Raw genomic sequence first — 18,942 nt, 5'->3', positions numbered from 1 at the left:
TTTTTTTTTTCTTTTTTGCAAATGAAAAATTGAACATGTGCATTTCATTCAAGTTCACGCTCGATTGCATTGGCTCTCGCTGTATTGTAAATGTATTTATGTGTGTATGTGTGTGTGAATATATACACATCTCTTCCTTGGCAAGTTTCCAAGAAAATAGGGACATAGTCTGGAATCTTGTTACCTGTCTCGTACAGCACTGAGTTAGTTTGTTTTCCAAGGATTTATCACTTGATCGGATTAGTCGAAACGTTGCAACAATTTCTGTTCGCTTTTATCATTTTCATTCCGACTTTATCGCATGCACGCGCTACACATATACACATGTACAATTTTGTGAAAATTTACCCGCAATTTAACTAAATAATTCCTGTAAATTGTTATTTACTAAGCCGAAGCGTTGAGATTTCGTTCTAGAAAATTCTTCACTTTTTTTTTATTCAAAAATTTATTATTTTATTTTATAAATACGAAAAAAATTATTTAAGCGTTGAAATTTCGTTCTAGAAAATTCTTCACTTTTTTCTATTCGAAAGTCTATCAATTTATTTCAAAAAAAGCTAAAAAATTATTTAAGTGTTAAATTTTTAATCCTTGTTTGAATTTTATTCTGGAAAATTATTCACTTTTTTCTTATTTTTTCTAAAATATATATTTTTTAGTATTTTCTTTTTAATAAAATAATAAACTTTGGAATAAATAAAATGGTAAATAAATATTTATTAACTTTGCGCCAGGCGAACTTTTTTTAAATAAGTATTTAAAACCTTTTTTAATTTGAAAAACTTTTTTAATTTTTACTCTTTAAAAATGACTCTCCTTAAATTATAATAAAGATTTACTGCATAATATTTAAACAAATAAACATATATAGGTAAATTATTTTAAACTGAGTATTTATTAAATAATTTTTAAACAAATATTAATTTACCAGGTAAATTACTTTTGAATAAATAAACATTTATAGAAAATTATTTCCAAATAAATTTCTATTTATTTGCATGAATTATTTCTAAATAAATAAATATTTACCTAAATGAAAAATTTAATTCAAAGGGTATTAATTTAAATATTTAAATAAATATTATCAAAAAACAAAATTTGCAATTTTCAATAAATAAATTTGAATGCATTTTCAAGGAGATAATAATCAATCGGAAATATTGTTTTAAAGAGAGAGACAGTATAATTTTTTTTTTCCTTCGGCTAGAAAATGTTCGTGTCATAAACAGCTCGATATTCGTGCGGGATATGAAGTGTGTATACGTAAACACATACACACTCCTTTTCCTATAATATACCTTAGCAGGGAAAGTAGTAACGTTTCCGGTTTAGCAGGACGTTTCCGGGCGCGACAGCTTATCCGGCAAATAAAAGAGCCCATAAAGATAGTAAATGGCATCGTCAGGTACCATTTCCAACGTCCAACAAGCAGTCGAAAAAAATTTAAATAATACTAATAAAAATAGTAAAAGTAATAATAATAATTATTACTAATAAGTAATAAAAAATAATTATATTAATAATAATAATGAGGTTAAGTTAAGTTAACTAAAAAAAAAAGAAAAAAAAAGAAGGAATACTAAAGAATAAGGAGAAATTAATAATAGAGAAAAAAGAACGAAAAAAAACTAAAGAATAATTAAAAAATTCAGGTAAACTTAAGAATAAACTAATAAATAAGAGAATGAATACAAAAAACAATAAAGAAGAAAGAAGAAATAAAAAATAAAGTAAAAATAGGAAATAAAAAAAAATTAGAAAGAAAAAAAAATAAAGTAAAAAGAAGAATTGAAAATTACAAAAATATATTTTAAAATGGAGAAAAAATAAAGAAGAAATAAGGATAATTAAAAAAATACAAAGTTAAAGAATAAAGAAAAAAGAACAAAAAAAAACTAAAAAATAAAAAAATACGAAAAACTAATAAATCAAGAATCCAGAAAAAAATACTAAAAAATAAAGAAAAAAATTAAGAATACAAAAAAAAAACAAAAGAATAAAGGAGTAAAAGAATACAGAAAAACTAAAGAATGAAGAAAGAAATAATGCAGAAAAAAGAAACTAAAGAATAAAGAAAGAAAAAAAATACAGAAATACTAAAGAATAAAGAAAAAAAGAACAAAATGAAACTAAAGAATAAAGGAAGGAAAATGCAGAAAAACTAATAAAAAAATACAAATGAAACAATACAATGAAATGAAAAATACAATGAAACTAAAGAACAAAGAATGGAAAGATGCAAAAAAGCTAAAGAATAAAGAAAAATCGAATGAAACTAAAGAATAAAGAATGGAAAAATGCAAAAAAAACTAAAGAATAAAGAAAGAAAAAATATAGAAAAACATAGAATAAAGGAGAAAAAGAAAACAGAAAAACTAAATAATAAAAAAATTTGAAAAGTTAAAAAAAAATTTTTTTTTTTAATAACATCAAAAAAACGGATTTCTTCTAAATTTTTTAATTCTTCTTCATAAATCAAATGGAGCTCACTAGGCAGAAAAACATTCAAGAGAGAGAGAGAGAGAGAGAGAGAGAGAGAGAGAGAGAGGGAGGGAGTAAGAAGTCTTATAATACGAGAGGACGCAAGTACTCTTAAAGAATCAAACTAAACCATCCCTAGCAGACCGAGGACGAGGAGAAAGAATATATGAACCGACAGGCGGGTGCAATTTATTTAAGGGGCAGTAGTTTCGTGAGAGCCACTCTATCCAAAAGCAGAGTCCATCCGGAATATTGCTATCTGTTCAAACCCTCTATTACCTTTTCACGCTTTGAGTCCTTTGTCAAGGACGCTATACCATTTTTTTTTCTTAAAAAAAAAAAATATGAAATTCATTTTTCCAATTCCATTACTTTCGATTTAATACTAACTTACATTTCCTTTTTTTTCAACTCCATTTTTCCATTATTTTTTGCAACAAAATTTTTATTTCTCTCAACAATGTGACATAAACAATAAAAACTTAAGAAATAAAACTGAATTATTAATACGAGGGGATAATAATAATTAATAGATAAAATATAATATAATAAATTAACAATATAATAATGTTAATATTATTAATATAATATTAGGGGAATGTAGTCAAGGTTGGTCTACTGTCTAGGTAGGCCACTCGCGTTTTTTTGTCAAGTTCACTAGCGCCACCTACGCGCATATTTGTCGAAGCTTGTCTTAGTGAAACCTAACTTTTTGTTCAATTACATTTTCGGAGGATCGAAAATTGTGTTTTCTGTGACGTCGGTACAAAAAAAGCTCAAAAAAAGTTTTGTGCATAATGTGAAAAACCATTAATAAAAGATAAAAAACAAATTGAATCGTCAAGGCAAGTGTGCAGAAAATTTGTGGGACTCATGGTTGAAAGAAAAACAAAGTAAAAAATCGAATCCCGAAACGTATATCTTTATGGTTATAACAATTCGGTAATGTTACTTACTGTCAAGGTCGGCCACTATGTGTTTAAAATGCGCAAAGATGAGGACGAGCTACTTCATTTGCAAAAACTGCAATTCTGTATAACTCATAATATAATTGATCATCTTATTAATATTTTTATTTAATTTTATTTATATTTTAGTGCAAAATTTTTTTTTATTTATATTTATTTTTTTATATTGTTTATTGTTATTATTTTGTTATTTCATTAAGTTACAAACTGTAAACAATAAAGAATCAATTTTCCGTAACTCCAAACATGTTATTTTATTTTTTAAAGATTAATGCCCTTTGAATTTTAAACATGGCCGACCTTGACTGTAATGGCCAACCTGGACTACAAAATTTTTTTTTTTTAAATCTTTATAACTTTTTCATTTTTAAACCTGTCAATTTACTTTGTACAGAAAAAATGTTCCTATTAAACAGGACTTTCCAACCATATACTTCAATTGTCCAAATTCATTTTTAAAAAAAAGTTATAAACAAAAGTCAAAAAGGTGGCCGACCTAGACTATGTTCCCCTAATAATAATAAATTAATAATAATAATAAATAATAATTAATAATAATTAATAATAATATTAATAATATTAATAATATTAATATTATTAATAATTAAAAATATAATAATAATTAAATAAAAAAAAAATTCTAGTGAAGGTGTTAATTTTTTGTATTTTTCAAAAACGTGCTAAAGATGTTTAAGTCTTCTTCTAATTTTAAAAGAAACCTAATAAAATATTAATATTAGGTCATTATTATTAATTTTAAATTATTATTAATTGAAAAAGAATTTTATTTTTTAAAATTTCAATAAAATAAAAGAAGAAAAAAATCAGTGCTGGAATTAAATTTATATAAAGTATTAAAAAGCAAGTCAAGCAGATTTAACGAAAAAGAATATTTTCTGAAAGAATAAATATAAAAGTAGCCAGACAGCGAGACATTTTTGACAGTGAAGAAAGAAATACTTCAGACATTATCATTTTTATTCTATATATTGAATACGATAAGAGAGAAATTGCCGTACGTGAGTACAAAAATATTCCTTCTTCGTCACTTCTGCCACCAAAAAATTTCAAACTATTTTTTCCTTAAAATAAACTTAAATATTGTTCATATTTTTCAATCGATTTGAAAATAAATCTTGTTTGAAAACGGAATTTTTTTCCAAGAACAAAAAACAATATAAAAAATAGTAAATAATATTTCAAAGTAAATAAATAATAAATAATATTAAAATAAATAATATTTCAAATACTTTTATATTTAAAAAAGGTAACTATTTATTAATTTTTTTTTTAAATAAAATATTAGTTAAAAAAAAGAATCTTTTTTGAAATAAAAAAATTTTATATAAAAAAATATTTTATATAAATAAATTCAAACAAAATTTGTTATTTATTATTTTCAAACGAAAAATTGTTGTGAATTATAAATTAGCATCGTATGAATAATAAATGACTTTTCTTTAAATAAAATTGAATATTTTTAAATAAATAATTTTTAAGTATAATAAATATTTTTTAAATAAAATAAAATATTACAAAAAAATAATTTTACTTTATTTTTACCTTTTTTTTTGTATTGTAGGAAAAAATTAAAGTGAAATAAAATAGAAAAGTTACGTCCTACCTAAAAAATTGCATCAAATAAAAATCACTTTTCAAATAGTACATACCTATAAGTTAAGCGAAAAGAAAAATTTTCTATTTTGTTAAAAACGAATTTCATGAAAAATGGAACACAATAACAAAAATGGCAAATGCTAAAAAAAATTGTTTCTCTTTCACTCATTTACAGAAAAAATTTCAATTTATTTTCAAACGAGACGATGAGAATTAAATCAAGCGAGTATAAAATTTTTTCCCCCAGGGGTCGGAATTAAACAAAAAATTCGCCCACCCTACACATATATGTTCAATTAACTCCCGGCTATCGACTTTTGAAATCTTTTTTTTTTCCACCCAAAAAAAAGCAATTTACAATTTTAGAATATTTTTTCATCAAACAAAATATTTTATTGAAAAAAAAAAAAATGAAAAATATTTTTAAAAAAATTTATTTAGATATTTTTGTATTTAGATATTTTTCTAGATACTTTCGTATTTAGAGATTTTTTTTATTACATACTCTTTTTCTATAGAAATATTTTTTTACAATCTTTTTGCCAAATGCCTTTTTCAATGGAAGAATTTATAATTTAATATTACTGTTGAAATTTCAACTATTCGGATAGAAAAGTCAGAAAAAGCAAAAAAAAAAAAGAGAGGAAAAAATGGATTTTATATCTATTCTATTTTTTCTACATTTTATAAAAATGAAAATTAATTGCCAGCTTTTGATAGTTGTATTTTTTATTTTGAAATTTTTTTACAATATATTTTTCCAAACGCATTTTTTCTCTATGGAAATATTTATAATTTAATATTACGAAATTTCTATTATTATGATTGACAGAAAGAAAATGGGATTTTATATTGTTTTTTTTAACATTTTATAAAAATGAAAATAATTAATTTTCATACTTGTATTTTTTATTAAAGAAAAAAGAATGAAATTAATTTTCATTCTTTTTTCTTTAATAGTTAACTACATAAAGAGGTGTATTTTGTAGGTATTTTTTTTTAATAAAAACAAAACTTATTACAAAAAAATTAATTATCTTAATTTGTCTATAAATAAATTATATTTAGATTTGTATTTTTTTAATAAAAAAAAAAAAAATAAGAATGTCAAAAAATAATTAAAAAACGTCAAGAAGAATATTGTTTTAAAAATTCGACTCTTTTCTATATAATGATGCAATGAGAAATATGAGAGAAGAGGAGGGGGGAGAGAAAAAGAAGATTGATTTTATGAGCAGTGCGAAATAAAAATAGCGTTTGCGCGCGATTTGAGAGGTAGGTGACTTTTTTTTCTTTAGTAAAAAAGGAAGGAAGGAAGGAAATCCGATTCTTGCTTTTTTCCTCTTTATTTCACTTTCTCTCTCTCTCTCTTTCTCTCTCTTCTCGGATGACTTTCAAGCTTTTCGTTCTCTAATCTGAGAAATGGGGGAACATTTGCTGAAAAGGCGGATCAACTTCTAATCTTGCCAAACGAGAAATTTGTCATTGGGTTTATTTAATCGATCACGTAATCAGCTTTTCATTTGCTGAATCTATAAAGTTTGTGGATTTCAATTTTGTAAAAATACTTTTTTTTTAAATTTCTACTATTCTATTATTATTATTTTCATAGTTGTAATTATTTTTATCACTATTTATTAACTATTCATTAAATAAGCTGACTCGGAGTAATTCTTTTTTACCGATATTATCATCATTATTATTATTAATTATTATTACTAATATCATTATTTTAGTTTTTTTATTTCAATAGTTTCAAGATTGAAAATTTTTAATTCAAATTGTTTCAAATTCAATTGTTGAAAATTTAATTATTAATTGTTTTAGTTTCAAATTGCTTTAGTTTTAATGGTTTCAAGTTTTTGTCTTTTTAATTTACATTCTTTCAAGTTGAATTTCATTAATTCGAATTGTTTCAGTTAGAACAAAAAATTGTTTTAGTTTCAATTGTTTTTATTTAATTCTTTTCAAGTTCAATTGTTTTTATTTAATATTTTTTCAAGTTCAATTGTTTTTATTTAATATTTTTTCAAGTTCAATTGTTTTTATTTAATATTTTTTCAAGTTCAATTATTTTTATTTAATATTTTTTCAAGTTCAATTATTATTATTTCATTTTATTCAAGTTCAATAATTATTTTAAATTAATTTGTCCTAATTTCAATTGTCGTACAAATTAATTTTGAGATTATTGTGTAAAGAACCGTATAAGACAAGTGAGACATAATGATTGAAAGGTTAATGTTTAGATAGTAAAGTTGCGTGAAAAATAATTTCTCCACGTGCGCTTTGTGGTCGATAAAAAAAAAAAGACGAAAACTAGCCAAACTCTCGGCAATATTGTTTAGGGTAGAAAAAAAGGGGTGGGGGTAACAAAAAAAGGAGTTGAGAGTGAGTGAATCGATTGAGCCTCTCGTCGATAATTGACTTTGTCGAGCACTCGTCGCAATGCCCTTAACGAGCTCTTAATGTTCCTCACAGTGTCAGTTAGGAGAAAAGGTCGAGGGGGAAATGAGAGAGAACATAGGTGAACCTAACTATATATAGGTGAAGGAACCTTATAGAAAATACGTTCAAAAAGCACATGGACAAAGAGAAAAAAAAGTGAGAGAGAGAGAGAGAGAGAGAGAGAGAGAGACTATTTCATGGATAAGTGATGGTATAACTGCCCCGTTTACAGATAATAGAACCGAAGAACGGAAAATGCGTTTGATCTAAAAAAAAAAGTTACAAAAAAAGTAACAAAGACTATTCATCGGACAAATTTTTCTCTTTTATTGTAACAATACAATTATTTCCTAATTCAATTATTTACTAATTTTGTTTCATTATTTGCCAATCGTATTCAATTATTTACTAATTTTGTTTCATTATTTGCCAATCGTATTCAATTATTTACTAATTTTGTTTCATTATTTGCCAATCATATTCAATTATTTACTAATTTTGTTTCATTATTTGCCAATCGTATTCAATTGTTTGCAAATTTATTCAATTTGTTGCTAAATTATTATTTTATTATAAATCATGAAAAAATACCTGCATTTTTTCCATCTGTCAAACAATATTTTTTAAAGAAAAGAAAAACAAAAGCACACACAAAAACTAACTTCAAAGTGTGGACAGACAAGTTAAAAGAATGAAATAACTAAATAAGAAAATTATTTTTAAAAAATTAAACGGAAAATTGAGAAAAAAAAAATTATGGAACAAAAGAAATCGAGAAATATACATCTATATATAGCAGGAAGGGAGAAAAACGACTGAGATTCTGAAGAAAGAAGCAAATGGACCGAGGAAAAGTATAAAGTACCACCTGCTGAATGGCACGAGCTTTTCGATACTGATCTATATAGATATATATATGCAACACTTGGAAATATATGACGGGAGAGAAATAAATATTATTAGGGTAAAAAATATGGCTAAGAAAGAGAAAAGTCATATACAGACATGTATATATATATATATTTCTATCTCATGGATGCTGTGTTACCTATCACCCTCATTGATTTCCCTAGCGTGAAAGACGGATCTTCCCTCGTTTCTTCAGCACTCAACATGTCTAACGATCGGCAATACGTCTAGTATCAAAGAGAATGAACGAGAAAGAAGCATATCGAATATTTATGGTTGCTACACATAGAATTGAAGAAAAATCTATACAAGAAAAAAAGTCACTAAGAGGGAGAAAAAAAGTTAAAAAAAAAAAAAAAACACGTGGCACGAAGCAATTATTCATTTTGCTTCACACCTTTTTTTTCGAACAAAAAAACATTTTTTTTCTATATTTATAAATAATTCAAAAAAAATTATTTAATTTTGTGAATTTCGTTTAAGAGTAAAGAAAAAATACAAAAAAGTGCCAATTCAATCAAAGTGGTCAAAAAGTTCCAGTTTATTTCCCAGACTATTTAATGACATTAAAATTATTTTCTCTGATAAAATTATTTTTACAGGAAAATATTTAAAAGTTTACAGAGAAAAATGAGTAAAATTGAATAATTGATAAATTATTAAAATTCAATTAATTAATTTCTAAAACCTACAATTATAAACCTTCCTGAATTCAATTATTTTCTATACAATTTTCCACTTTTCATCTCTAAATCAATTAATTTAAATAATTTTTCGAATGTTCTTTTAGAATTTAATTATTTATAATTTATATAAAAAAAAAACAATTTATTATAATTGTAACTGTCCATGTTTTTTTCTTAAATTATATTAAGGTATATTTTCCTAAAATTGTAATAAAAAAATTACAATTAATTTTTCAAAAATATTTCTAAATCATTTTGGAAAGAAAATAGTTTTCAATTGAAAAAATTTACAAACAATTGAATTTTGGAAAAATCTTTGAAAAATTATTGAACTTTTGAAAAATATATAACTAAAAATAATAAAATTTTTGAAGAATTTTAATTATTAATATTTGACCATGATTTCTCAGAAATTTTAAGAAAGTAAAAAAGTATATTTTTATAAACTTTTATTTATTCACTTTTTTCGAAGATAATTCAATCTTAAAAATTTATGATAAAATAATTCTAAGAATTAGTTTTCAAAAATATTTTAATGTAATTTTTGGAGAAAATAATTGAATTTCTTAAAAGAATTTTTTGTATAATTTTAAAAAATGAAACTAATTAATTTTTTGATGAATTTTAATTAAAAATTTTGAACATGATTTTTCTCTCCAAAATGTTAAAAATAATATTCTAAAATGTTATTATTTTTTTTGAATTTTCGCAAAATATGTAATTGAAAATACTGAAAATTTGAATATTAAAAAATTAGAACCTAAGTTTCATTAATTTTTGTTTTTAAATTTACATTTGAAACTTTTTCATTGAAATTTTTAATAACTAAATTATTTTCAAAATTTGCAATTAGAATTCTTGAAAAGTTGATATTCAAAAATTGTGACAAAATACATGGAAAAAATTAATTATTTAATATTTTTAATTAAATTTTACGAAATTTCTATTATTCGAAAAGATTTTTATTATAGATGTATTTGAAAAATTTAATCATCTTAAAAAATTATTCAAAAACAATTTGTTTACAGTTTATTTTTCACACTATAAAAATTTGAAATAAGTTGCATTTTATACTGGAAAATAGGATAATTTGTTGCAATATTTGAAAGAAAAGTAGAAAAATTCGCAATTTTTGAAAATAAGTTGAAAAAAGTCTCAATTTTCTTAATTTCCCTGGCAAAAAATTTTTTGTCAAGTTTACAATGTTTACGATTAACATATGAAAAATAAATATTTTTCAGGAGGAAAAAAATATAATTTTTTATATACAAATATTTCTTCATTAAATTATGTAAAACATTTTAATTAATATTGAGATTATTAATATTGCACTATATACTCAAATATTTAATTATTTAATTTAGTTTCATTTTTTAAGTAAAAAATCCCCATTTCAAAATTCTTCCGAAATTCCACTTTTAAATTCTCCAATTTTTTTTTATTCGTATATTCGAAGCTTTTCATTAATTATTGATGTATGAAAAAAAAGTTCTAAATGTCAAGTGTCAGAATATAAAAAAAAAATAAAAGGGAAATATCCGACCCTTGTAGATATTCCCTTGTTGAAAACTTTTCCCTTTTTTTTCCCCATACATTTTTAAACAATTACGAAGACTATTAAAAATTTATACTAAATTTCACTTTTCGAGAATAAAACCTAATTTTTGTCGATGTGTTAATTATTCACGCCTGTAACTTGCTATCAATCTTTCCCTTCATGGATTGAGAACTTTCTCAAAACTTTGTTCAAAGATTATTTCGTTAGCACAAGTTTTGGTTTGAATATCTACAAGAGATTTTTTTTTTTTTTATACTTTTTTCGAGAAATTTTATTATGAAACTTGTATTAAATAATAATTAATTAACAACTAATTTGTTAATAATTTAGCACAAAAAATGAAATTCCTCAGTTTTTTTATTTAGCAAAATGATAATAATAATATTAATTTGTTAATATTATTGGGCAATGCAAATTCTCTCAAAGATTGTGTGACAAAAAAAAAAGCAAGAAGAAGAAAAAGAAGAGGCAACAGCAGAAGAGAAAAAAAAATTGAAATATAAAACTTTAACGTTATAAAGATGTATTGTTTTTACTGGTATACACAAAAAGTAAAAAAAACAAAAAAATTCAACGAAATTTTTTCAAAGGAAAAAATATTTAAAAACTCTTTTCATTAAATATGATCAAAGTTTCTCTGATCTTTTTTATTTAGTAAAAAAAAGAAAATTAAAAATAGAAAAAAAATTGGTAAAAAAAAACTGTTAAACACAGAGAATATAATCAACTATAAAAGAACTGAAGGCAAATTTTTCAATACCCAATGGGAAATTTACAACTGGCGTAGTACTGCGCCAGCACTGGCAGCACTGGCGGCAAGGCTGAGAGCCAGCACTGGCATAACTCTGGGATGATAACGCCGTCTGGCGCTGCCGAAGTACTGTCTGTCAGTGCTGCCAAACAGCGCTGGCGCAGCACTGGACCAGTGCTGGCTGAGAATATTGCCGCAATAAATGCCGTATTGTTATTAATTAGTCGTAAATTCATAATTATAAATAATTTAACAACAAAATGGTAAATAATATTAATAAATAGTTATTATTCATAAAATATTTCTCTTCTTAAAGAAATTGTATTAAAGATGGAGACTAACAATGGATATAGTAAATGAAGTAGAAAAAATTGTTTATAACATTTAAAAATTAAATAATAAACAATTACAGTAAGTGTGCATTAGATTTTCATATTTTAGTACATAACGATTGGAATCTAGAAATATCGCAAACCTATGAAAATAAACAAAATTGCTGACGAGGGGAATCGAACCTACGACCTACGGACTAACAGACTAACGCTCTAACCACTATGCTAACGACACATGTGTACAGTAAATTATTAATATCTCAGTATCATTCAGACATACAATTATTGAGTCAAAGATGAGAAAAAAATTGGGACACGTTAGAAATAATAAATTGAAATAAAATAAATTAAACTAAATTTTTAAAAATTAAATTAAATTACTTTACTTATTGCATTTAACATTTTACGTAATTCTTAAATTACGTGGTAATTTTTTAATAATTTTTTATTCATAGTAAGAAGTATAATAGTATTTTAATAGGAACCAAATTATTATTGAGATTAAAGTTTAAATTTTGTTTATAATTTTAATTTGTTTAAATAATTTATTATTTACAAAATTAGAAAATTGTGTTAAATTGTTATTATTAAATTTAATAAGAATAAAAAATGAACAACTGAAAAGTAAAATATTAATTTTTTTCAATAAATTTATATTTATAAACATTCATAAACTTTTTTTATAATTTTTTTCAAGTTTATGTCAAAAAAGCAATGTTGGCAAAGAGCGTTGTGAACAATTTTTCTATACTCAGCCAGCACTTGCCGCCGTGGCTTGTCCAAGCTTTGGCGAAACAAAAATTCTGTACTGAGCCAGCACTAATTGTCGAGGCTCGGCTAGACTACGCCGAACAATCGTCTGAGTACTAAGCCAGTGGTGAACATCGGCACTACACTGGCATTTCCCATTGGGTAGAAGAGAAAAATCCGCAGCTACAATAAAGAACAAAGGGGCGAATTTTAATTATATTGTATTAATGTTTCATTAATTAAATCAAGTTATACTCGCGGGTAAATTAATATATTTTGTGTGAATAAACCTCTTTTTTTCAACAATTAAACCGGGGGTTCTTTTTTTATTTTATTTTCTTCTCTCCGGAAATATGGGAATTTAATTTGGATTCATTCATTTTTGCGGTAAATAAATAAATTTTCTTTGTGTAAATTAGAGACTAATTTAATTATTAAAATTTATTAACTGGAAAATAAATAACTTGTAAATATAAAAATAAAATATCAATAAATAAATAAATAGATACCTACTTATTTTTGAATTAAAAAAAATGTGAAAAGAATGAATATTTATTATTTATTATAATTATAAAAAATAATATCATCTCTTTCTCTATCTCAGTGTCTATATAATAATTTAAAAAAAAAGAAAGAAAATCGTTCTCAGTGAGAAAATATTAAAATTTATGGACGTTTTGGCTTAAAGAAGTGAACATTACTTTTATTTTTGTCTGGACTTTTCGAATATGTGTATTTGGAATTGAATGAAAAATTACGTCACCTTCCGGTTTACTAGTGCGAGAAAAAGGTATACAATCCACATTTACACACACACATACGCATACAAAATTTTATCTATCGCGACCCTTCGCTCTGGTAACGTGATTAACGACACACACTGGAAAAACGGGGTCGAAGTTTTCGTACAAACCAGTACAAAAATAAAAAAAAAAAAAAAAAAAACAATTGCATCTGGCGGTTTTTCAATCGGTTATGCCACCCGCATTGGTAATAGAAGATGTTTCTCTTTTCATTTCTCGATTCAGTTAAATTTTTTTTTCTCCCCCCTCCCAGATGCATTTTTTTATACGCATGAAATTTAACAAATAAAGAAAAAAAATTTTTTTTTAGAGAACGATATGATCTAAGCGAATGCAGAACCGAGTAACGAAAAACTGTCTGATCAGATGTCATTTCGACGTATATTTCAATCGAGGTCAGTGTATGCAGTCATATATGCGTATATCGATATCCTCCAGTCTCGATAGATCGATATTTTTTTTTTCTTTTTTCTTTTTTTTAATTGTGCGGGGAAGGCTTTTGATTCACTCTCCTCAAAAAGAAAAAAAAAAAAAAAAAAATTCGCGAGGGCAGTCTACTCGAAATATGCACGGGAAAAAAAAAATTGTTTTGTAAATAAAGAGAAGGAGAGAGAGAGTCGATGAATCGCGAATCACACACACACATAGAGACAAACAGAGGGAAAGTTTCATTGGGGAGGAAAAAAAAATTTGAAACATATCGAATATAAGCAATTAAAAATTAGAATTGACAAATTATTTTCGAAAAGTCAAATTTCATTTGATTTTATTTAATTTTATTAAATTCGGTTGAATTGAATTTAATAAAATTTAATTTAACTTGATTTAACTTAATTTAATTGTTTTTTAACGTTTTTGATAGGATTTTTATGAAATTAATAGAGTTTGATTGAATTTGATTAAATTACTTAAATTACTTTAATTTAATTTGCTTCATGGAATTTTATTGACTTTAAATGTAAAATAATTGAAGGGCTGGATTGAAAAACCAAGGTTTCGGTATTTTCTATGTATTGACCAGAGTCGGTTCTTCGATCCGACCTAATCATTGCTCTTACTTTAATTTAATTGAATTCAATGCTAATTTATGTTAAACTTAATTGAAGTTGGTTCAAATTAATTAAAAAAGGTTTAATTTATTTGAAATTACTTTAATTTACTTAAAATTGATTCAATTTAATTCACTTTACTTCAATTTAATTCAATTTTATTGAGTTTAAATCATTTTTATTGAATTTTTTTAGGATTTAATTGAATTAGCTTTAATCTAATTAAAATTACTTCAATTAAATTGGATTTACTTTAATTTGATAAAATTTAATTTAATTTTATTGAATTTCGATAAATGAATTTATTTGAATTAGCATTAATGTAATTAAAATTAATTCAATTTACTTAAAATTGATTCAATTTAATTCACTTTACTTAAATTTAATTCAATTTTATTGAGTTTTATATTTAATTTTATTTAATTTTTTTAGGATTTAATTGAATTAGCTTTAATTTAATAAAATTCAATTCAATTCATTTTTATCTTATTCTATTCAATTTTCAAAAAATTTTCACATTTTATTTAGTTTCATTTAATTTTGTTTATTTTCTATATTTAAATTGAAATTTTCTTAAACTTAATACACTTTGATATAATTTATTATTAGTGAGATTTATTCAATTAAAAATTATTTTTATACCTATATTTATCGAATTTCTGTCAAATTAATTGAATTTAATTTAAGTTCCATAAATCTATTTAAAATTTTGCCAATTTGATTGAAATCAATTAAATTTATTGATTTTTATTCAGTTTCGTTAAATTCTTTATTTTTTAATTGAATTTTCTTCAAATTAATACAGTTCAATCCAACCAATCCAATCCAATTCAATTAATTTTTATCAAATTATATTCAATTTTCAAAATCTTTTAATATTTTACTTATAGTTATATTAAATTTTAATTAAATTAACTTCAATTTAATACAATTAAGTTGAAATAATTCATTTTAATTCAGTTTTTTTTAATTTTTTAAACTTTTTATATTTTAATTGAATTTACTTTAATTCAATTACCTAAGTTTAATTCAATTTTATTTACTTTACTTCAATTTTGTTAAATTTTGTTTATTGTAATTGAATTTTCTGTAATAATTTAATCTACAATTTAATTAAATTCTTTCTTATGAAGATTTTTTTTATTTAATTTTTTTTTATATTTTTGTTACATTTTATTGAGTAATTAATTAATTAATTAATTTCATTTGAGTTTGATTCAATTTGGCTGAATGTAATTGATTACCTTAATTTTTTTTTATTTTAATTACAATTTACTGTAAAATTAATTAACTTATTCATTGTTGAATTAAATTAAGTTTAAGACTTGAGTGTAATTTAAATTTATTTAAATTTTCTATAATTGAATTAAATTTTATTGAGTTCAATTCAGATTGATTTAATTTAAAAATTTAATGAAAATTATAATTCAATTTGCAAAGTAATTTTATACTATTAAATAATGCACTATATATTGTTAATAATAATATTCAAAAACAAAATAAAAATGGTAATAATTGACTCACCTTCTTGGCATCATTGTTGTTATCGGCGGCGTGATGTGGTTGTGGACTCATCGCTGAACCATTACTGACTGCGCCACTTTGTGATAAAAGTTCGTCGCTTCCCCTCTGAAAAAAAGAAAAATTACGTCAATATAATTATAATATTACATCACAATACAATAATAATTATGTATTACTATATATTTTGTATAATTATTATTATTATTATGTTAATTAATTAATTAATTAATTACTTCTGTCTGACTAGAACTATCTTTTACTACTGAATTTTATTTTACAAGATTTAAACTATTACTATTGTCTGATTAAAATGACTTTTTACTACTGGAACTAATTTTAAGCGAATTAGTAAATTTTACTAATAAGTTAGTAAAATTACTATTTATTAGTAAAATGACTATTTATTAGTAAAATGACTATTTATTAGTAACATTACTATTTATTAGTAAAATTACTATTTATTTGTAAAATTACTACCTATTAGTAAAATTACTATTTGTTAGTAAAATTACTAATTCGAAAGTAAAAAGTAATTAGTAAAATGATTAAAATTAGCCAAAAGTTGATTAGTAGAAATTATTATTTTTTAGTAGAATTTACTAATTTGAAAGTAAAAAGTCAGTCTGACTAAATACGACACTTATCACTGAAACTCGTTCTACAACGTAAATCTGCTGTCTGACTAAATCGTAGCTCTACTACTGAACCTTACACTTTATGAAGATAAGAATATTTTGTCTGACAAAAATTTACCTTTACTTTACTACTAAAGCTACTTCTAAACTACTATTTGACCATATAAATAGAATTTTTAAAATAAATTTTACTCAACCCTTTAAGTAAAAATATCAAAAATGTAAAAAATTTACAAACAATATATATTTGTGTGCAATACTTTGAATATAAATTTCTAAATAGAAATTCCACTACTATTTTTTTTACTCTTTTTGTTGGAAAAATCCATTCCTTTCTTTTCGATGTCTCTCACATACAATAACTCATATACAAAAAATATAAAAAAAAATTGAGAGTCTTCAAGGCAAAATATTGTAAATTCCTTAATAAAATATGCTCTCTCGAAGAAAGAAACTTGACGTAATTGATAATTCAAAGAGCTTTACAAGGAATAAAGTGTATACTCGTCTCAGTGAACAGAAAACAGGACAAAAGTGGAATTAAAGATCAAAGGACGTCAATCCAAAAAAAAAAATGTTAAAAAATAAAAATGAAACGAAAAATAAAGATGAAAGATTGAAATAAATACGATGAGAGAAATAAAAATAAATTATAAACAATTTATAAATAAACAATTTATGAATTTTTAAAGTATTAAAAGATATTTTTATCTAATTCCCAAAAAAAGGAATTTAATTATATATTTGTTAATTTATATAGGGACTTATTTATGTATTTTTTACACTGAAAAAAATTATCTGTAAAAATTGCAAATTTCACCAATAAAATTTATAGTTGTATCAATTATTTAAATTTTCCTTTTATTTCAATAAACAAACAAAAAAATTATATCGAAAAAAATAACAATTTACTTTATTGTATATGAAAATAATTTCAACCGGTCTTGATTAATATCGAAACTATATGTAAAGTTTCACGGATTTTCTCTATCATAAATATTTAGTTCTTCATACACTGCGGGCTTGAATAAAAAATCAATTTTCATCGCTACCAGATCTATATCTGCTATAAATATTGCATTTAAATTGCTTCGACCGAAATTTATGAAATTTTATAACTCGATTTTAGACATCTTAAAAACATTATTCAGAAATAACACGAAAAATACATTATTTATTTACCCTTAATATATTTTTTTTTGGATAAAATAAAAATATGCATTTTTTCTCTTTTAGTAAATTAATTAAAAAGAAAAATTACTGCGGTAACAAAAAATGTGTCTCCTTCATTGTTAATAAATATTAAAAATTATTTATATAACTTTTTCTAAAAAAAATTTTCTAATCCTTTTTGTCTAAAAAAAAAGCGATTTCGAATGAAATGTGATTTCTAAAAAAAGTTTTTCTAAAAAGTTATAATTTCTAAAATTTATTTTTCTAAAATTTATTTTCCTAAAATTTTATAAAATTCCATAATTTTGATAAAATTTTAAAAATTGTTAAAACACTAAGATTAGGAAATAAAAATTATTTTACATATTTTCCGTTTCTTAATCACAATTCTGTTTATACAAAATTTGATGTTTTTTTTTGAAAAAGAAGAAAAAATGTTATAAAATTACTATTTTTTTATCACAATTTGTTAACAATATTCTGTTCTTCTTCGAAAAAAAAAATAATTTGCATAATTTTTATACCAAAATTTCCAAAATTAATTTATAATTATAAAACAATTTTTAGAAAATTTTAAATATCTTTAGGAAAAAAATTTCTATAATATTTCTATTTGTTAATTAGGATTTTTATTTGAATATATTGTTAAAAAGAAAATTTTTTAGAAAATTACTTTTATTAGAGGAAAGAAAATTAGAAAATCACCTTCATTAGAAAAAATATTTTTAGAAATCTACCTATATTAGAAAAAAATTTTTAGAAAGTAAAAAATTAGAAAATACGTTTTAGAAAAACTGTAGCCCAACTAATATTGGTTAAGAATAAATTTTAATTGGCTAAGAATATTGTTACTGTAACTTTTAAAAAATTACTTTCATATTCTATTATTATTATTATTATTATTATTATTATTATTATTATTATTATTATTATTATTATTATTTAAAATTTAAACTTAAAATTCATTTCCAAATCAATTTTTATTAGAAAATTCTACGAGAATCAAATTTAAATACAAAAGTAAATTATTTATTGTATAATTGAATGTTTCTTAAAATTAAATTCTTATAAAGAATTTTATTGACAAATTTTTAAATAATTGAATTCTTTTGACGAATTTTAATAAAATTTTTTAGAATAATAAATAATTACACTTTTCAAGGAATTTGATTAAAATTGTGATTAAAAATAATTGAAATTCTACAATAAAGTTTTATTATTTCTGAAAATAATTTAATTATTCAGTAGAAACTTA

General features: G+C 22.8%; 1 protein-coding gene across 3 annotated transcripts in view; it reads right to left on the bottom strand.

The window, feature by feature from the left end:
- LOC122510847 (polypyrimidine tract-binding protein 1) overlaps positions 1-18,942 on the bottom strand; it is a 319,096-nt gene that overhangs the window by 164,864 nt on the left and 135,290 nt on the right. For all 3 annotated transcript variants that reach the window (XM_043625786.1, XM_043625787.1, XM_043625788.1), the window contains exon 2: positions 15,880-15,984. In XM_043625786.1, coding sequence (XP_043481721.1) covers positions 15,880-15,984 — 105 coding nt within the window. The remainder of the gene's footprint in view (positions 1-15,879; positions 15,985-18,942) is intronic.

The sequence above is a fragment of the Leptopilina heterotoma genome, unplaced genomic scaffold (assembly GCF_015476425.1).
Source record: "Leptopilina heterotoma isolate Lh14 unplaced genomic scaffold, ASM1547642v1 Lhet_76, whole genome shotgun sequence".
Classification (NCBI taxonomy): domain Eukaryota; kingdom Metazoa; phylum Arthropoda; class Insecta; order Hymenoptera; family Figitidae; genus Leptopilina; species Leptopilina heterotoma.
Note: the sequence above shows the minus strand (reverse complement) of the source record. Positions and strands in the feature narration are given on the sequence as shown.